This window comes from Mytilus edulis, chromosome 7, assembly GCF_963676685.1.
Source record: "Mytilus edulis chromosome 7, xbMytEdul2.2, whole genome shotgun sequence".
In the NCBI taxonomy this organism is placed as follows: domain Eukaryota; kingdom Metazoa; phylum Mollusca; class Bivalvia; order Mytilida; family Mytilidae; genus Mytilus; species Mytilus edulis.
The window spans coordinates 55,444,044-55,467,314 of NC_092350.1; the positions used below are offsets into that span (position 1 = coordinate 55,444,044).

The following is a 23,271-nucleotide window of genomic DNA, read 5'->3' on the forward strand; positions in this document are numbered from 1 at the left end:
TGGTTTTGTCTTCTTGACATATTCCGCATTTCCAGTCTCAATTTTATTTTTCAATAACGTTACAAAAGAATGATGCCTGGTGAACTTGTACACTTTTCAAAAGCCAATTAGGTAGGATCTCATGATTATCATGATTGTTGTTATCAATTTCAGGTTGGTTGCAAGATCAACATAAAACCAAATGAAATTGTTGATTCAAACGTTTTAATTGCAATAAGTTAATTATTTGTATTAAATAACAAATATGTATTACTTACGTAATATTATGATATGATAATCAATACTAGTATTAATCTATAATGCATTTACTTTTTCGTTTCTTGTTCATAGGTTAAAATTTGAAATGATGCGATAATATAAGATGATTCAGAATCGAACAGACCCGTAACGTAATCATCTTATTATATAAATGAAGATTTATCAGAAAAATATTTATGAAATCAAATTCGAAGATCGAAATTTAAAAGAAACTTGCATGTTTTTTCAATATGTATATCGTCTTGTCTTTTCCGTCTTTGCTTTATAGCATACATTTTAAGTATTGATATTGTCTTTGATAATGATTTTCAGTTTTTAGTTGAACTATTTTGTATCATTAGAGAAAATACATTGTTGCACTGTCCAGTGCCATTTAAGTGATGTCCTTTTAAGGTAGCACTCTACAAAGATTTTTAACTTCCAATCTCCAACCTTTAAAATGCTGTTACTTTCTTAACACTGTATACAAATTAATGAAAGAGGTATATATAGATAGATAAAATATCAATCTTATAAATTAATGCACTATTTTTGTTATGCAATCACTGTGTAATCTCTTAGGCCCGAGACCACAATTAATTCCTCTATCATTTCTTTATAACGTTTTGTCGCATTAAAAAAAATTTGCCTATTCTTTTTGTCTAATTTTTTGCGTGTGTAATGTACAGTTCAAGCCCAAAAATATGTAATTTTCAGAAAAATTGCATCTTTACATCATACAAATTTGGCCAATACACATCCATACCCCTATAGGCAAGTCAAGAGATGTTCCTAAAAGTGTAAATATTACCTTTTTGCACCTGGCCTAATCACTCTTTCCTTATCAAAATCAGTTAAAATAAAACATCCAAAAGTTTATTTCAGCTCTCTTATTTCATTTCCACCCAAGAAAAGCTAAGAAAATATTGAGAAAAGGGAAAGAAAAAAAATAAAGAAAAAGTACACTATAATTAAAGGGAACTATATTAGTGGACAACGAAAAGCAGGATCATTAATTGTGGTCTTGGGCCAATTATTATGCAATAATGGCAAAATATTGGTCAGTTCACTTGAATGAATTTAGCTCTTTCATTTCTATAACTATACAGGAAATTTTAACGAAGTACTAATCAAAAGTATACAGCATTTTAAAACTGGGGAATTGGAGGTATACAATCTTTGTATTGTGCTATCTTAATTGACTATCTTGCCATTTAAATCATATATAGTATTTCTAATATTATAAAGAAAAGATATACGTGTAACTACACCTGCACTGCAAAAAAACCCGTTCGTATTGATTCATTGATTAATGACTAAATTGTACTTATTGATGGGTTTTATGATGTTGTATTTGACAGATTCCGAGAACTTATTAAGGGATGGCGTGATTAGATGTCATACATGTGCAGCATGTTGTGTTTTATCTGACTTAGATTGATTTGTCTGGAATTTTATAACAAATAATCAATTCCAAAGTAGTCTACATCATCGACAGTTTGTCATGAAGCTAGTTAGTTTGTCATTTTATAACAAACATTATGTAAGTATTGCATATATAGTCCCCTACCGGTAACAAGTAATTGTTTTTGGAAAAAAAATTCTAACTTGATCTATAACTTGCAATTGTGTAAACTATATACATACAATATCAAGTCAATTACTTCACGCATGACAACAAAAGTGTTGAAACCTTTTTAATTTAAGTGAGTTTTCTAAAAACTATTACTCTGAACAATACCAACATACCAGAAAAAAATTCGAGGTTGATCTGTAACTTGTCATGATAAAACGATATACCAATTATATCTTGTAGCATGAGGAAAAAAGTATGGAAAACTGAATATTTGAGTGAATTACCTAAGTTCAGGGGCCATAACTCTGCACAAAATCATCAGACCAGAACAAAATTCAAACTTGTACTATAACTTGTCAAATTAAAACTATATTCCTATTATCAATAAAATATATTCAAGAATGACAACAAAAAGTGTGGAAAACTGATTATTATAGTGAATTTTCAAAGATAAAGATCATAACTCTGCGCAAATTATCAGATTGGAACAGAATTTAAATTTGATCTGTAACTTGTCATAATAAAACAATAGATTAATTGTCAAATCAATATATTCAAGCAAAAGAAGGAAAAACGTGTGGAAAACTGATTTGCCAGACTATTAGTTAATCCTCTTCGACTTCATCAGTAGGGGACGAAAAAGACCATTGCTCCATATTTTTAAATTTTGTTCGTTGCAGTCAGTAGATAAAATGCATAATAAGGGCACATGCTGCTGCGTATTTATGGAACAACAAATATGTCAAAGCGAGAACCAGAAAAATCCTTAATACATGCGAATGGAAAAAAAACCAACTGTCATATTCCTGACTTGGTACAATTTATATATTTATCAAGCAAAAATCTACCAAACTGAACATAAAAACGATATATAGTGAGAAGTTTTGTTAGTTTTACAACCAGGTTTAATCAACCAATTTCTTTATAGGAAAATGTCTGTACCAAGTCAGGAATATGGTAGATTTTTTTCCAATCGTTGTATGTTCTTGGGCTTTAATTTTACCATTTGGTAAGTGACTGTCAGTTTTGGATATTTCTTGGAGTTCATGATTTGACTTTGGCTGTTCGTGTTTTCTTGGAAATGATGTTTCCGTTACCCCTCTACAGAGGGTGTTTCGTTAACTCCTCGTTTTTTCTGTTAAACAAAAATATAGAAAAAGAAGATGTGGTATGATTGCAAATTCGACAACTATCCACCAGAGATCAAAATGAAGTCCGTTATATCTTAAGAGATGTGCCACAAACAAGAAAGATAATCTCAAATCTTGTCTTTTCGCCTTAAGAATACCAGTCGTCTAATATTGATCGATTATCAAAAGTAGTTTTCTTTTGAAAGAAAATATATTCTGTTTTATTGATGATATTTTCGATATGCTATTAATAAGTACGTCGCGATTATGCTTTCAGTCCTTTAGCATTTCATTCGATTTTGGACAAGGATTTTCGTTGAACTAGACATCTATCCCTTCAGAAGAAATAATGCAAAAGTAGGTTATTTTTTATCTCATAATAAATTTTCTGACATCTGAACAGGATTATATTTAGATATAACCTACACTGGTCAATCATTGTCAATGGCAATACATTTATAATATTTTCGTTTTCCAAACTTCTTTTTCTTTAATTTCCTGATTTGATATGTTGTTTTCTGCTAGTAAAACTTATTTGCACTAACGTATTTAGAACCAGAACTATTGTTCCATTGCTTTATAGTGTTTATAAAGTATAAACAAGTACATAACATCTAAAGTTGACTGCACAATAGGTGTTTACAATTCCTTAATTTATATATAAGATTGTTTACACTAACGTTTAAAACGTTTGATCTCTATCAGTTGAAATTCACTTGACATATATACTTCCATTCATAAAATATAAGCTTTAGATAGACAATACAAAAACGTATATTAATCGATTGTGCCCTTATGAACTAGAAAACATACTCTATTACTCATTACAGCAATTTAATCATTCCAAAGATAAAACTTAACACAACTCACATCACAAAAAAGAAAAAAAAAGTATTTCGTCACATTGGATGATTTTTATTAACATGTAATTATCATTGACTTGTATACATTTCTTTGAATCGATTTAGCATATTAATTTATAATAAGTAGAAATGCTTCATATCTAACATGTGAACATGATCAAAGCTTTTACAGAAAAAAGCATTTAATGTTATGCTACAATCATGAAGTTCGAGTTGTAACACATTTTCACGTTATCGTCCTTGCTCTTTGCATTATCGTGGCATCGTCACATAACACACGTGCTAACATTAATGTTAGAATGTTTTAAGGAAAACACATTTGCTTTCGGTGTGTTTATCAATTGTTCTCACCGAATCAAAAGTACGGATTTTCATGAAACATACACGTTGTTCAATTATATTACACATACATCTTTAAATGTCATCTTGTAAAATACTAATTCTTCTTTAAAACCATGCAGTTTTTTCTCAATTACACTTTAAGTTGTTTTTATATTCACTTTTGATGAATTGTGTATCTCCGTCATCTTAAAATGAAATCATAATTTGTTTTTCTTACATACGATTCACACGATTTGTATTACATATACAAATGTAGCATTAAATGAATCAACTTTGTTTCAATTTGAATCAATGCTTAATATTTGGAATTAATCCTTTATTGCTCAATCAAGCTACAATTACCACATGTGAATGCGTCAAACGGAACTCTTGGTGTTTATCAGCTAACCCATTAGATTTAGAATTGATGAAATTTAATTTAGATTTTACGGGGTTTCCCTAAGTGATGAAGATTCTCTACCATATGATGGTGCAGTTTATTTAAGTGGGATGTAGACCTGTCTCTTGACACTTACGTTAGATCAAAACTAAACATTTGTAAGACCAAACGAAGACATTTGTTTTTGTTTAACTTATTAAGATTCCATTGCATATGCATGGGGATTAAAGAATGTAAATGGTTGAAAAAGAGCCCCAACTTAAAAAATGTTTGTGTTATTGTTGATTGTTGAAAAATAAACGTGATAAATTTCAAAGAAAAAGAGATAATTAAAACACATTCAAATCAAGCTCAGTAGTTCAATCTAGTACTTTAGAGGGGTAAAATATACCAGAACGACATTTAAACTTATAGGTCAAATAATTTGACAACGCAATGAATAAAAAAGAAATAGACAAACAGACAAATAATAGTACACTAGACACAACATAAAAAACTCTGAAACTGTGGTTATGATTATGCCCAAGTAACCAATCAAGTCAAACCAATAATTTACCTCACCCAACTAGTTAATTAACCATGTTTATATTGAACTTACATCGATTATTGAATACTCTTTTATCAGACGTGTCTAACATTGATGAATTTCTTGGACGTGTAAAGTCAGGTTGCAAATACTATAAGTAACATAGTGTGCTAGTGACCTAATAAGGTATACATAGGGTTAGTAAATTCTATATGGTATGAGAGCGAAGCTCGAATCCCCATATGGAATTTACAGACCCATATATACCGTATTACGTCACTAGCACAGTATGTAACGAATTTATATTACCGACTATCTTAACGTGTAAAATTTAGACTAGTGACCTATCAACTATTAGCATTGAGAAACTACTTCCATTCTGATCCATATAAAATCAGATGCAAAAAGTAACGACTTGTTAGGTTAAAATCATAAATTTCTTCGTCTGTTGAAACCTTTAAGATTTATCTCAGTAGCGTTTTGTTTTTATAAATAACGCAACACCACTACTAACCGTGTATGAAATAAGCCCCGCCTCCCTTCTTACCTAATATGGAATATAAAGAGACGTAACACCACTACTAACCGTGTATGAAATAAGCTCCGCCTCCCTACTAACCTAATATGAAATATACACGGTATCCACGCGGACGCTTTTAACCTATCATATTCCTAGAAATGTATAGGATGTAAGATAATAAGTCATATCAAGGCAATATGTGTTTTATAAGGAACATTGTATAATATAAACTGCTGAAGTACGGATTAGGAACATGTTGTTTATCAAGATAATAGTCCATAGGATGATTGTCATCTTAAAAGGGCAAACTATTCTGACTCTATGACGAACAGTTTTTTTCATACCACTGAATGTTGGATTATTAGTGGAAAACCTAAACAATATCTTTGGCTTTATGTGTGACTTTTTGCCATAGCGTTGTCAGTTTATTTTTGATCTATGTGTTAGAATGCCCGTCTGGTCTCTTTCCATTAAAACTGCACCTGTTGTCAAGGTAACAAAATGTTTCACACGAAGATGTCAATATATAAACTTTTTTTTTAAGTTTGCCTTTAAATGGAATTCGAATAACAAATAGTAATTTAAGTGCTTCACGGATTGTTGAAATACAATTTAGTTCGTCGTACGTTTATGAATATTCATGACACGTGATCATTTATCTGCACTTAAAACCCGTGCGGACACCTTTCTGACCATCGACTCTCGCGATAGCCTAAAGAAGACACGTGTATTCACGGATGATCTCATGTGAATTTGTATATGGAATTATGATATTATTGTTTTTTCAGTGATGTATTGTATAGAATTAAAAAGGCTATAGCTAGTAGCACACCTAAATTATGTTGTTTGTTCTTTGTTAAGGCCATAGAATACAATTACTTTATATTCGGACTAACGTAGTGGGGGAGAATATAACTATAGTATATTTATATTAAACAATATTCAAAGTCTGATGAATGTTAAGTCATGCGTTATGTATTCTATAGAAAACGTTCAAATCAATATAAATGAGGGACTGTTCACTATCGTAGGTCATTAAAGATCTCTTTTCATCTCGTAATCAGCTGTTTTTACAATAAAAATACCGATGTACACACAATATATAATAGCTATTCAATTAGCTTACTCGTTTTGTCACTCTAATATCCTGTTTACCTTACGAGCAAACAGTATCATTCAAATAAGTATTTACACAGAAGTTCAATTGGTGTCGTCGTCCTGTTTTGCGTTAAATCAAAGCAATTACTTTAGAAACAGCAGGAAATTTAATGATTCTATTTAAAGACCCGTATTAGTTATTCTATCATGCTTATCTGGCTTGCGTTTGAAATGAGCTATTGGTATAACATTAACACAATATGAATTAAGTCTGTCAATTGGAATAGCAGATAGAAACTTCAATTTCATCTACATGTTTAAAACAGAATATTTATGTTGTTTTCAAAAGAAAAAAGATGGTTCTTTTTGCAATTTTATTAAGATGTAAGCAGTCTACAAATTTGCGCAGTTTAACATCTTTTCTATTCTGTGCTATAATAATAATCATTCAATTCTTATAAATACTTAGTGTTGCAACCATAAAACTACACATTATCGCAATTTGTTTTATTTGTTTTCATACGAGAAGATGTGGTGTTCTTTTCAATGGAACAGCTATTAACTAGATACCAAATTACAAACTATAGTTCACAATACGACCTTTATCAATGAGCAAAGCTAATACCGCATAGTCAGCTATAAAAGTCCCAGAAATGACAAATGTAAAACAGTGCCGAACAATCTTATTTATGTACACAAATAAAATTAAAAAAAAAATATCACCAAGATAACGGCGAGTGTTGTTAAAATGATCAAATGCATGCAATTATGACGGGACTTAAAAATGTACTGGGTATAGTCATTAATTGTGATTCATAACAGCACAAAAACAAGTTTTCTATTAAAGGTGCAAAATTGCTGTGAACTTGTCATGAAAAACACGTGATGTCATTTAGAAATACAATTTTATATTAGAATGCCTTGCGATTGTTGTCATCCTATCAAAAGTAAGGATTCTCATGAAACATATATGCTTTAAAATTATTGCATCATATACTAGTATTTCTGTATCTTTTATTAGAATTAAATTTAAAAAAATAATAACATAGAAATATTTTAATTGGTGCCCACTGCCAGAAAACTGCTTGTACGAATAATTGACAGTTAATTAGTTTGTATTGCCATTTAACGTATCAGTAATATTATCAGTAGGATTTAACCATCAGTTGCTATAGTATAAATGAGGCTTTTGGCCCTGTTATATGTCCTCGGTCAGTAATAATGGCGTTGCCTCGGTCCATTACAAACTTCCTCGACCCTTATTACAGACCTTGGGCATACAACAGAGCCATTATAAAAACACCCATTTCTTAAAACATTTATCAACCAACTGAACAAAAGTGTAGGTGTTGCTGCCACTCTAACTCTTTTATTGACAGTTTAGTTTGAAAAAAAATTGTACTTCACCATGATGAAGTTTAAAATATACCAAATATCCACTATATTAAGGTGAAAGAAGTTATGTGTTGAAAAACAGGTTGAACAGTGATCATTTTATAGTTTTCTTTAATGTTTGTTGATGTTTACTAAATTAAATAAAATACAAAAACGTCTTTCCTCACTCTTTACAACTTAATTTTATTAACTTTACTAAAAACCCTAACTGGGATTAATATAGACAATTTAGGCATCAATAGAGGGCCATTACAGAAAAACAGGCCCATTACAAAAAAACAAACCAGGGCCATTACAGAAAAAAAAAAACAGGGCCATTACAGAAAAACAGGCCCATTACAGAAAATATGTAATTTTAATAAACAGTCATGTTTGGCAATAATGTGCTAACTTAGTTAATAAAAGAAAGTAGCATGCACCTATCAAATTACCTTTGAACCAATATCGTCGCTAACACTAGACTTATTGGTCAGGAGAATGTATTTTTTTTTGTAAATTTGACACTCTAATATAAAATATATTTTATAGATCTCTGATTTTCTACTCAAATGTTAGATATATGTACAAAAAGGACGTTGGCTTTTATAAAACCATGTTTAAGTATTATGCAAAATCAATCGAACATATTTTATTTTCGGTACGATTTATGTTATAGATAATGCATATTTTAAGGTTTTTCTTGTCGTAGAACACACCAAGGGGTGTCAGGATTGATCAAATGAAAGACCGACCAGACTTATATACCGTGAAAAAAATATTAATTTTATAAAGATTGTAAAATTTAGTATCCTATTTTACCGACAACACTAAAGTGGGATATTCCTTTCTAATGTGTTCAGGTTTTAATACGCCCTGCGGCTCATTTAGAATGTGAAATAACACTCACTAAATAATTTAGATATAAACCTTTTAAAAATTATTATCCATAGCCAATAAAAATATTACTTTAACTGCATGAAGTAAGACACAAATGTATTGTTGCCATCCGATAACGGTGTATGACAAATACAAGACACATTGTAAGTACTTTATTGTACCACTTAGCTTATGGAAAAGGGGGAAGGGGTATTTTTTTCTCTCTATTTGTTATGTTATTTCTATCGCGGAAAAGTTGTTATTTTTTTAACAATTTTACTTGAATAAAATGAAAAATTCAGAAAGATTGTCTTTTGAATAGCAATACATTTTATTAAAAGATAATTATAATTATATACTCTCCGCACCTGACCCTTTCGTGAGTTACGTTAATGTTATTCAATAGAATATAAGATTATCTTATTAGTTGATCATTTGATAGAGGAAAAGGTATACATAAATTTTAAAAAGTTAAGAACTGACACGATGACGAATATAAATACATGTAGGTCACAGTATGATTTCCTATTCAGTGTGTATCGTTCTGAACATGCATGAAATATTTACCACTGGACGTTAAGCAAGCAACCTATTCAGTTTGACTCAATAAGATTTTCAAAATCTTACACACGAATATGTTAAATCTGGATTTATTTTATGAAAGTCTACATTAAAATTCATCTGACATATATGATAATGTTTCTTTATTGTAGCGATAAATTAACAAATCTTCACGTTATTTGTGTCTAAAATTAAAATGCGGGACTACAATGACGGTTTCTTCTACACCTATCATCGATTGAACTTTAAAAAATTAATTTCCAAATCGGCAACAAAAAACTATTAGACGAATAAAGATTTGAAGTAAATCATAGATTGCATGTTTATCAAGGAAAATAATGACCTCACACAGGTCATTATTTTATGCCTTGGAGCATATATATCATTGAAACATGGTATCGTCCGGGTTGATTCTGAAAAAGAATGACCTGTCGTTCTGAAAGAAAATAACTCCATATAGGTATATAAACAGCTTATAAGTGTATTGAATATATGAATTTCCTATTTCTGAAATTAACTATATGTCGTTCTTAAGCTGTTTTTCTTTACATGTTTGTTGTGAGGTTGCTGTTTCATTTACTTTCAGCATAAATCGTCCTATTAAAAAACTTCTCTTAATCCTCAAGCATACAAGTATTGAAAAATCATAAAATCTTATTACTGTAAGACTATATTTACAACTTCAGGTTTTTATTTATAAAATATTTAGATGTTGGAAACGAACTTTATGCACTTCTTACAATGATGTGAACAGTTATTTTGCAAATTGAATACTTTTAGTGATAAGATTTTAAGTGCACTGTGTTAAGAAATATGTTGAAAGTGCATCATATGATCATCATGCTATTTTAACGTATATCTACAATGTATCGTGAAAGATCATATGTGATCATTGATAAAATGTCTTTTGTGTTTTAATACATATGTATTCAATGATGTTTGAAGAAGCTACTTTATACAGGTTAACCTTGCATATATTGCTTTACAAATAGTAAATAAAGAAACGAGAGATACAAAAGGAACATTCAAGCTTATCTCGGGGCTTTTATAAAAGCCTTGAAATAAGTCACCTCTTTAAGCCTTTCGACAGCATATCGTTTAAGACTTGAAACAAACCTACAAACGGTATAAAATCCGAATAATTCGAAAATATTTGACATTCATTAGATAATTGGGACATTAAGTATGCTAAGATCATCAAATTAGCGTCACAGACCTCACAACGAGCTGTTTATTTAAACTTCTTCACCAGTTTATGTAATATATCTTTATAATTAAATGGCATCATTACGGGGAAACGTTAATCTTCAGCTTTTCTCTCAACGATCATTAATCTAAACTTTAGTGGAATGAATAAATAAGTTCAAATTTACAAAGGATTACTGGGCTGGGGATACCCTGAGTGACGAAACAACTTTTTAAAACACAATTAGATAGGAACTCTTGGTTGTCATAAATGTTGTTATCAATTTCATGTTGGTTACAAATCCAGTATAACACCAAATGAAATTGTTGGTTCAAACATTTTAATTACAGTCAGTAAGTTTTTCGTAATAAATAACATGTATTACTTACGTAAAATTATGATATAATGATCAATATTAGTCTTAATTGTATTAACTTTTTTCGTTCATGGTTAAGGGTTTAAAATTTAAAATAATGCCATAAAATACGATGATTAAAACACGAGTAAATACATTTTGTTTTGGGTAGGTGTGAAATATTTATTAACTCAAATTCGGAATGCCTTTTAAAACAGAGCATAATTAAACACGAAACAATGCAGTTTTTTTAAAATCCTCTCTATCTCTTTCCCAGTTTCACACTGGCTTTAGAAGTTTTTATAGTCGTTCACAGCTTTAATTTTCCTTTAATTCAACGATATTATAACATGTCCCGTCTTAAGTACTTTAAAGAAAACAAATAGTTTGCACATGATATTTATTCAACAGTTAAGATATAATTTAATTCTAGGAAAATGTTTAATTTAACGTGTAGAATCCATCCTAGTAATGTGAAAAAAGTAACAATGAATTATTTATTTAAAACAGGCATACTGTTAAATGATTAACCCTTTGATAATTCTATAATTAACCAGAACATTCATTGTTTTATATAATCAACGGAATGTTGTCAACATGACTAACTTGGTGAAGGTAAACATAGTTTTGTTGTACTAAAGCCTGGATGGTTTTCTTTATTTATATCGTTTGGTACTTTTTTGTTTGCATAAAGTCTAGGATAATTTGTTTCTTTATTTATTTTTTGTTGCAAGTTTTGTTAAACAATTCGCTTTGAGAATAGTAAGAGTTGCCGATATTTGCTGTATCAATTATATATGTTTGGAATATTTATGTAGTTTTTGATCACTTTTCTTAAAATTTTAGTTGGACGATTTTGATTGATTATATATATATATATATATATATTTGCATTGTTTCGTGTCTTTTAAGTTATGTCTTATTAATTGAGTGTCTTGTTACTAATGGTATATGCAAATTCTAATGTTATTTTAAAAAAACTAGACAAGAAACTGCACAGGAAATTAATAACCTACGTATTGACTCATTGATAAATGGATAAAATGTACTTATTGATGAGTTTTATATGACAGATTTCGAGAACTTATTAAGGGATGGCGTGATGAGAAGTCATAAATGTGCAGCATGTTATGCTTTCTCTGACTAGAATTGATTTGTCTGCAGTTTTACAAATAATTAATGCGAAAGTAATTTACATTATTCAGTTTGTCAATTCATTTCTTTATATATCCTTTTAAATTGTTCGTTGCCATCTGTAGACAAATGCAATTAACTGTGTAAAGATTAGAAATACAGTATGAACATGCTGCATATTCTCGAACTATAATGTCACCTTTCATTAATAAGTTGCCGATATCTGTAATATTGAGCCCTATAAAAACTTTAAATAAGCACGAATAAAACTCAACTGCCATACTCCTGACTTTGTACAATTGATTTGTTTATGAAGCAACAGTCCAGTAAACTTAAAAACCGAAAAGTGATGTGAAGTTCAGCTAGCTCTAACAACAGGTATAATCAACCATTTCTACATAAGGCAAAGTCTGTTGGATTTCATTAGTCTACTTTACTCTGTTCGTCTTTTCTTCGAACATAATGGTGCTTTTATGTTTCAACAGGCAGTGTTCGTTACAATGTAACTCCTCGTTTTTCAAATAATCAAAAAGTAAGTTCTATCTTAAGACTCTGTAATAGTTCCTAACTGATATATGATTCATATAAATGTGCCATATACACAAAAAAAATCACATCTTTTCGTCAAACAATTGATTTCGCCTAATTTTGAGCTGAACAAAAATAATATTTTTACGTAACAAAATACGTAGAGATTATGCAGTAATTCCAATTCCACATCAGTCGATTTTGATCCAAGATGCCCAGTGAAGTTTACAGCTTTCCATTTAGACAAAGTATGCATTAGTATGACATTTGTGATCTTATAGTTACTTTTTTCTGACATCTAAACAAAATTAAATTCAAAATGACATACACTGTAACATCATTGTCAATGGCATTACTTGTAATGTTAAGGTAAATCAGATCATGTGTAGGTTAAAACGACCGATTCAAACTCATAGCAATGTCACTGGAGTTCTTAAAACAATTGCGCCACAAATACTTTAGATGTATTTACAAATTATCAAGTATGCAATGTCCCTGTATCTTTACCTTCTGCTATATAGATGATGTTTTTCACTAAACAATTCAAAATTTGGTGACTCTCTTGAACGAATCTATCCCATTAAACTATACATAAAGGATACTACAAATACAGTTAATTTTGCCTCATATCTTGGCTCTCATCTAGAAATTGACAATGATTGTCGGTTGAAAACAAATCTTGACGACAAAAGAGATGATTTTAGCTTCCCAATTTTGACCTTCCATTTCTATGTACAAACATGCAATCAGCGTCTCCATTCGGGGTATATATCTCCCAATTGATACAATATTCCCTTGCTTGCATTTCCAATCATGATTTCCTTAATTGAGGGTTGCTGCTCAAACGGAAGCTAGTAAACCAAGAGTCTCAAATGGTGAAGTTAAAATCATCCCTTCCTAAATTTTACAGACGCCATCACGAGTTGGCTCACATATGATATCGGATATGTTCCTTATGTTTTAACTACCACCCCTTCCTGTGTCACGAATGTGACATTACGAAATAGACTATTTACCGGAATACGACGGGTGTTATGTGTGAACTAGGATCTGCTTACACTTCAAAAGCACCTGGTATCACCCTTAGTTTTTTGTGGCGTTCGTGTTGCTTAGTCTTTAGGTTGTTGTGTCCTGTGTACTGTTTCTCTGTTTCGTTTTTAGCCATGGCGTTGTCAGGTTATGTTTGATCTTTGAGATTGACTATCCCTTTGGTATCTTTCCCCCCTCCTTTAATGCTCTAATTCAAAATTAATGAAAAATGGCAATAGTGTTATTCCAACACCTTTTCTAACCCACAGGTATGCAACACCGATCTTAATAACTGTGGTGTCAAATTTAAATCAACATGGTAATACCTAAATTTAGGCATATCTTACTATTTTAAAGCTTACATTATTGATCTTTCAAAAGTTGTTGAATGAAAGTATTTAGTCGCAAATAAAAAAATATGATTAGCTTGAACAATTACCATTGTTTTGACAGTTAAATGTATATTATATGTTCTCTTCGATTTTTTTAAGTTTCAAATCAGTAATACTTTATTTGTGTTTCTTACCTGAGTAGCAGCCGTAGATAAGTAGCACATGGTTCAATACAATGAAGAACGTAATGTCCATTAAAATATATATCAAACGACAGATTTCCTAAAACTGTATATACATATACATGTACTGCTGTACACATATATCATATCAAATGATATGTATGAGCATTATTCCAGTCTAGTTTAAAAAACAATCACAATATATCTATTTCCTCAGTGCAGTTACAAAAACATAGTGAACAAAATAAATAAACTGTCCAATAATCAAAAAGTCAATCAAATAAAAACGTTTAAGATATATTTCCTGTACTAATAAATCCTAACTTTACTTTATTTTGTGTTCTTTTCCTGAAGTTCTGTTTTTAATTTTCAGACTCGATATGTTTTTCTCTGCTAGGAAAACCGTTTTCAACTTACGTTATAAGAACTAGAAATATAATCCAATTACATTAAACATGTTAAAGTGTTTATAAAAAAAAATAAACAAGTAGGTCACATCTGAAGTTGTCTGCACACTATGTGTTTGTAATTCCTTAATTTATATATAATTGTTTACACTAACGTATTAAACGTTTGATCTCTATCAGTTAAAATGCACTTAACGAATATACGTCCATTCATAAAATATAAACTAGAGATAGACAATACAAAAAACGTATACAGGGATGATTCCAGGTGTTTTCAAATGGGTCCCTTGAATATCAAATTCGGGAATTTGTATCCCAATTGGGATATTTTTATGCATACAATCTAATACGAAATAATATCATTTTCCTGTAAAAAAAGAAAATGAATATTAAGTTAATTTCACCTGTATACTGATTGAAGAAATTATTGGATTCAGACTAGGGAAGTTGTAATACATGAGAATATCATTGCATATGATGCACTATCATCGTAACTTTGGTAAACGAGGCCTATTACAAAAACATATATACCACAAGTACTAGCTAACATAAACCTATGGCAAGCGGTTTAGCTATTTATTCGAATTTCAAATTATCTCATAATATATAAGATGTCTTATGTAATATATAAGATATCTCATGTAATATATAAGATATCTCATATAATATATAAGATTTATTTAAGATATCTTAAAGTATATGAAATATCTTACAAATATGTTTTGTATAAGATATCTTATCATATACTTAGACTAAATAACATATGAGTTTTACTGTATGATAATAGCATTAAATTAACGTAAATTCCATATTTTTCGAATTGGTGTTTAGCGGGCTGATATGAAAAGTTGATCACATGCTTTGATTGTTATCACATGCCTTTCCATAAAGTCATCATATGGTATTCCGATGATACTCGGCAAATTCCGGAAAATACACCTCAATGCTACGTTTTCAGTGAAAAACATTACGAAATAGTGTACAAAACAATTATTTAGATACTGAAAAGTATACTGTGTAAAATAATAACAAAAAAAATATAAAAAAAATTAAAAAAAACAAACAAACAAATTATTAAATAAATGCATTCTTTATAAGTTTCAAACATAATTTAGAAAGTTACTTTGAAAAGGTTGACTTCCCCAAACAGTGTTCATTATGTATATTGTTGTTTTTTTGTTTGTTTGTCGAGACGTCCATATTAAAAATATTTTCCCCTCTGTTGAGGCATATGGTAGAAAGATTTGATATCGAATGTACTAAATATGGGTCCGACGTCCGTGAACTTTTCAATCTTTGAACTTCTATTTGGGAACCACGTAAAAGGATCAATATATGTATCTGTTATTTTTCTCCAATGTTGAAGCATATGATAAAAAGATCATAACATGTCATTTTTCATATCGCATGTATTATCAGCCCTCGGTCAATATCAGCCCTCGAGCCATATGAAATATCTTATGATTTATACGATATCTTTAATAATATTTCTATAATATATAAGATATCATAAATAATATTTTTTATAAGATATCTTATATAGAATAGATATCTTATGTAATATAGAAAATAACTTAAACTATATAGTGGAATCATCCCTGAAAATGATGACATCGTATTTCAGGGGGGTCTCATTTCACGAATGGTCTATCATCAACATTATTTTCAAAAACGATCAAACTTTTGTCTTTTGCTGAAAAAAGAGCAAAATATAAAATAATTTCCTTTACAAAACAAGTTTTAATCAAATTTCATAACTGGATCTGCTGGACGATCTGCTTTTACCTTTAAAATTAATTCATCAATGTTATATCAAAATTTGAATTAAGTCTTTGTCGAGGTCTGTTTTGACACCCATTTTGACAAAAAGCATATTTTTGATCAACCTGCTGAGCGATCTACTTTTACGAGATCGAATTTCCCATAGCATTTTAACTTCAATTGAATCCGGCCGCCAAAATTGTTTACCTCATGTTGACATAATTAAATTAAATCGTTGTTAATAAAATGCGATCATAGTCAGCATTCTTATCCGGATTTTACTACGTTTTGACGACAAACTATGAAAAATTAAAGTTGCCGTAATCGGTGACGGAAACTTTTCCGGAAATACCAATTTTTGTTTTATTTTCCTCAATTGGGAATTTATATTTACAAACATTTTTCTGGGCCGCTGGCCGATTTAAGGGCCGTTAAGCGGCCCTAAACTATATAGTGGAATCATCCCTGGTATATTAATCGATTGTTCCCTGATGAACCAGACAAATTACTTTATTACTCATTACAGCAATGGTAATCATTCCAATGACAAAACTTGACACTATTCACATAACAAGAACAAAAAAAAAGTTCACATTGTCTGGTTTTCATTAACACATGTAATTATCTTTGACTTATATAAATTTCTTTGAATCGAATTAGTATATTGATTTATAATAAGCATACATGCTTCATATCTAACATGTGAACATGATCAAAGCTTTTACAGAAAAAAGCATTTAATTCTGATAAATACATGTTATACTACAATCATGAAAATTCAAGTTGTAGAAAAATTTCATTTATTTGTCCTTGCATTATTGTGGCATCGTCACATGCAACACGTGCTGACATGAATGTTGGGAAGTCTGTAGAAACGCAATTTGATTTCGGATAGTTTATTAATTGTTCCGAGCTAATCAAAAGTACGGATTTTCGTAAAACATACTAGTTGGTTAAATATATTACACAAATACTTTAAAATGTCATCTTTTAAAATACTTATTCTTCTTTAAAACCCTGCCGTTTTTCCCAATTTCACTTTAACTTGTTTTTACATTTAATTTTTATGCAATACTTTTGATGAATTGTGTATCTCTTTATCTTAAATTGAAATCATAATTTGTTTTTCTTGCATACGATTCACACGATTTGTATTACATATATCAATTAGCATTAATTGAATCAACTTTGCTTAAATTTGAGTCAATGCTTAATATTTGGTATTAATCCTTTTATGCTCAATCAAGCTACAATTACCACATGTGAATCCGTCAAACGGAACTCTTGGTGTTTATCAGCTAACACATTATATTTAGAATTGATGAAAGTTAATTTAGATTTTACGGGGTTTCCCTAAGTGGTGAATATCCTCTATCATATGATGGTGCAGTTTATTTAAGTGGGATGTAGACCTGTCTCTTGACACTTAGGTAATATCAAAACTAAACATTTGTTTTTTTGTTTAACTTATAATCAAGATTCCATTGCATGTGTACGGAGTTTAAATGATTTTTAAAATGGTTGAAAAAGAGCGCCCACTAAAATTCTTTTGTGCTATTGCCGATTGTTTAAAAATAAAAGTAATAAATTTCACTTTTAAATCAACTAACCAGTATAGTCTAGTATAGTTCACGGGCTAAGTTCAAATAGCCAGTCCAGTTAAGTTAAGATTGAACTAATTTCGTCATCCTACTAGTCAATTTTGCATGTTGCGTACATCAATTATTAAAAACCATTTGCTATTACATGTCTTACGTTGAGGGATTAACTGGATGTTTTACGTTCAGGTAAATCTTTAAAGGCATATCAGGCCAAGCACATGTTTTATATGTTTAAGAACTTTTGTTTTATAATAGACTGAAACATTGTCTTATAAAATGCCATTTATTAACGTAATAGACAACGGGACGACAAGTCATCTTAACGAAAAAATATTCTGACTCCAAGTAAACAAGTCTATGTTCTTATCCCAAAATGATACATTACATGTATAAGTGGAAAGTAGCAAAATCAATGTTTGACCATACGTAGCTGTGAATGTTAACAATTCAATCAAGCCAAATATAAGAATAATTATCTTATATATTTTGGAATAATTTTCGGTGTTTATTTGTTCATACACTTTAAGTCCCCGGCCTAAACCGGACGACACGAAGTTAAAGTGGATACTTAGGGGTTTCAACAAAAAAATATAATTAATCATACACCAAAACATTAATAAAAATACGGAATATCTGTTTTATATTATTAAACTTTTGCTGTTTTAAAATTTTATGTTCCACATAAAATTGCAACAAAATCTATCTTTATGACGACTGTAAAAGTGGCAAAAAAGAGAAGAAATGACAAAGTTTTTTCATAAGAACAGTGGAGAAAAAATTAAATCAATATAATGATACCTTTTACTAGAAAATTAACTGTTGAGAAACGCTCAAATCAGTGCAAGAGATTGTTGTCAAATTTGTGTAGTTTTTTGCTCCTTGTTGAGGCCTCACTATGACTGAGACGAAACAAGCAATAAAAGCGTTATTCTTTGACTTTTGTTTTTATTTTGCGTTAATTTTGTGTCATGGATGGAAACTGAATACCTAATAGTAATTTTAGTGGTTACCGGCTTATTAAACTAGAATATGTTTTTAGTATACAGTATTCAAAGTATGATGAATGTTAATTCATGCGTTAGTTGTTTTATATAAAACGTTGGAATTAATATAGATAATGGGCGGTGCACTATCGTAGGACAACTTTAGATACATGTTATCTTGTATTCAGTTATTTTACTATACGAAAAAAGTGTACAAATGAAGCATCATACATATTCGATTAGCTTACTCGTTTTGTCCTTCTAATATCCTGTTTATATTATGAGCAAACGGCAACATTCAAATTACTATTTACATAGAAGTTCAATTTGTGGCATCGTCCTTGTTAGCGTAAAATCAAATCAATTACTAGAGAAAAGAGAGACATTAACATTTCATTAAAACTGAACTAATTAATTTTGTCAATTTGAACAGAGGATAGATACTGGTCGTTATTATCTTCTTGTATAATTGTATAACATAATATTGATGGATTAAATGCTTTGTTTGAATTTTATTTTCGTGTGAACAGACTAGCAATTTGCGTATATAAATTCTTTTACTATCCAATGTTAAAAAAGAATCATTCAACTCTTATAAATACTTATTTATGTGAAAATCATAAAACTACAAATCATATCAATTTTTTTATTCGTTTTCATATTTAAAAAAAGAATATTGGGTGTTGTTGTCAATGAGACAGCTATTCACTAGAGACTAAATGACACAGAAGTTAACAGCTATTGGTCGCCGTACGGCATTCAACGATGAGCAAAACTCATACTGCATAGTCAGCTATATACGCTCCGAAATGACAAGTGTAAAATAATGCAAACGAGAAAACTAACAGCCTAATTAATGTACAAAGATAATAACAATCAAAACCAAGGAGTAAACAAAGACTCACAAAACCAAAGGACATTTGTATCAACAGTTATAAATAATAAATAAGAACAACACGAACTCCACTTTAAACCGGGAGTGAAATCAGGTGATCCGGAAGAGTAAGCATTTCCTGCACCGTAAACGGCACCCGTCGTGTTATTTCTTTGTTCAGTTCGGGTATGATAGAAGGTTATTATGACTCAGGAAGAATATCAGATATGGTTTCTGACACACTTTTGGTTTAATGGCCAATCAGTTTATGATGGCGACCGTAAAATTTCTTGAGTGATGAACTTAATTTGATTGATTCATAGCCCTGTCTTAGCAACTTTTGAGAAAGCAGTATTCTTCGTTCAACAAAATCAACGTACTTTGAGCTAGCTCTAAAGTAACGTATCAATTGAGACACATATACTCCATATGCTGGTGCCGCTGGGATGTTGCTACACAGAAATGGAAAGTTGACTATAGGAAAATTAAAATCATCGCGTTTGTCATACATTTTGGTACCAAAGAATGAACGAAAAGAAAAAAAAAACAAATATCACCAATACAGCGGTAAAATTTGTTAAATGACCAAATGCATGTAATTATGAAGGAACTTACTAAGTTTGGTCATAAAAAGTGATTCATAACAGCACAAAACAAGTCTGGAAATTGCTGTGAAGTTTACTTGAAAAACACGTGCTGTCGTGAAAGTTGAATTTCATTAAGAAATATACTTCTATATAAGAATACCTTCATCCTTTAAAAGTACGAATTATCATGACACATACATGTTATGTGAATATTGCATCATATTATAGCATTCCTGTATCATTTGTTGGAATTTTCTTAATTCATATGCAAATACACTTTAAAAAGAATAAACCAGTCATATTTTAATTACTTCTCAATGCAAGAAAATTTCTTGTACGATTAAGTGGCACTTAAGTTAAAATTGCCATTTACCGTATCAGCAATATTGTCGATAGTATTTTCCAATCAGTTGCAAGCAAGTAACATGCACAAATCAAGTTACTTTTGACCCATTAGCTTCGCTAACAATAAACTAATTTATTAGGATAATGTATTGGTTTTTTTTATTAATTTGCCGCCCTTATGTAACATAATTTTAAATCTCTGATTTTCTCATCAAATGATAAATATGTGTACAAAAATAACGTTTTTAATGTAAACTTTAATACAAACCTATCATGAGTATTATGAAAAATCAATAGAATTGATTTAATTTGGTATTCTCGGAACGATACATATAGCCCATCGTATTGAATATAAAAATAAATCATTTTTGATGAAAAAACTATATGTCGTCCTTCAGATGTTTTGCTGTTTCATTTACTTCCAGCACACATTTTCCTTTTAAACAAACTCCTCTAACTAAATCCTTTAGCGAACAATTTCAAAAGTATTGACAAATCGTAAAACCTTATTACTGTTAGGTTATATTTACGACTTCAGGTTTTTATTTATAAAACAACAGATGTTAGAAATGAACTCTATGTACTTCTTACAATGACATGAAAAAGGAAAGCTGCTTTCTTAAGTTTAACCTGGCATATATAACTATTAAAATGGCTAGACGTACATAGAGAAGCGAACGATACCAAAGGGATATTCAAACTCATGATGGTGCCTTCCGAAATGTTTACCCAAAGTGGTGTTTAAGAAGTTAAGCACTACGGCAGCAAATCGTAAGGATTTAACCTAACTTATTATCTACATATAAACTACTTAAAACCTTACAAAACCGAGGCGATTCGAAATTTATTAAATAGTTATAAAATTAACGATATAAAGATCATCTAATTAGCGTCATAAACCTCACAACGAGCTATTTAGTTAAACGCCGTCACAAGATTATGCAATATATATTTATAATAGAACGGCATCATTACGGGGAAACGATTATCTTCCGCTTTTCTATCAACGATCATTTATCTAAACATTTCTGGGATATATCAATCAGTTCAAATTTACACAGGTATATTGTAGCTCACGCATTGTAGATTGGTAATTGAAACAATTGCTACTTATATGAAATTTATAGTAGTTAGTTTATAATGTATGTACAAACAAATGTACACTTCATTAAAAGTGTAGACGATACTTTTGTGACAGGTTAAATAGAATAAATGCAAGGACTTATACCATACCGTCTCTATCTTTAGAGGAACATGTTCTATTTGACAAGCTAAAATCTATTCAAGTAATCTGGATAGATTGTGAATAAACTAAAATGGACTTTTATTTGTGCCAACACATTAAACCGTTATATAATAAAATATGGACAAAATAACCACGTGTGTATAAAATCCGAATCTTAGACTGACAGAAACAAATTGAAAAAATGATCACTTCTCTGGTTAAAAAAGTAAGCTTTTTGAAAGACTGTCTTAAATTGATAGTATAACAAAGAGATTTAAAATAGCAGAACAAATTGAAGGTCCGTGTCTTTGTTTTACAGATATAAGAAATTGGAAAAAAATAGGAAATTGTCAAAATGTTTTAAACATTTAATATTGCCCCTGTTTTCATTCAAAAATTATGGACAAAAAACAAAGAAAGCACGATATAGCGGACAAACTGTTTAAAGGCACTAAATTATTAAAAGGAGAGGTTTTAAAATATCTGCCTTAAGGTAAAAAACAAAATTAACAAACATTTCTCCTAAGCGTTGTGATCTTTCTTTTTTTCCCATTGCTCATCCAATTACCCTTTTCTTTTCCTTCATCGATAAACAAAAGCACAATGCTAACCAGTGTTTCAGACAATGTGCATCAATTTCTTTTTTAACAAGGCCCTATAGTTGGTTTTAGAATTTAAAAAACTGTTTGTTAAAAGTCTTTTATTTACTCAGTTTTATATAGGCCAATCATATCATAGATTTCTTTTTGGTCGTAATTGGATCTATCATTATTCGCATCTATGTTTTTAATGGATATTTTGGTAAGTATAGTTATCACGTGCACACTTCTTATTTTTCTTTTTATAGTATTTTACTATTAAGTTGATGGCAGGGTAATCCAGTCCAATCTAGAATACAGCAAAATAAGAAACTTTCTATTATCCATGATCTGCAATCAAAAACGTTTTTACAAAAGATCAAAATGATTTTTAGATATACATAAACTTATCAGACATAACAGGATTACATTTTATATTTACGCCAGACGCGCGTTTCGTCTACAAAAAACTGGTTAGTGGAGATCGAATCCAAAAAAGCTAAATGGGCCAAATAAAGTACGAAGTTGAAGAGCATTTAGGACCAAAGTTCCAAAACGTTTTGGCAAATACAGCTAAGGTAATCTACGTCTGAGGTAGTTAAGTCTTAGTATTTCTAAAATTCAAAAGTTTTGTAAAAAGTTAATTTATAAAAATGACCATATCAAGGATTATCCATGTCAG

General features: G+C 30.1%; 1 protein-coding gene across 2 annotated transcripts in view; it reads right to left on the minus strand.

Moving 5' to 3' along the window:
• Positions 1 to 23,271, minus strand: part of LOC139481804 (uncharacterized) — a 110,040-nt gene that overhangs the window by 33,024 nt on the left and 53,745 nt on the right. The window contains exon 1 of one of the 2 annotated variants that reach the window (XM_071265310.1): positions 14,241 to 14,375. The exons of the other annotated variant lie outside the window; for it this stretch is intronic. Coding sequence (XP_071121411.1) covers positions 14,241 to 14,301 — 61 coding nt within the window. The 5' untranslated portion in view covers positions 14,302 to 14,375. Of the gene's footprint in view, positions 1 to 14,240; positions 14,376 to 23,271 lie in introns of those variants that run through there. 2 annotated transcript variants of the gene reach the window in all.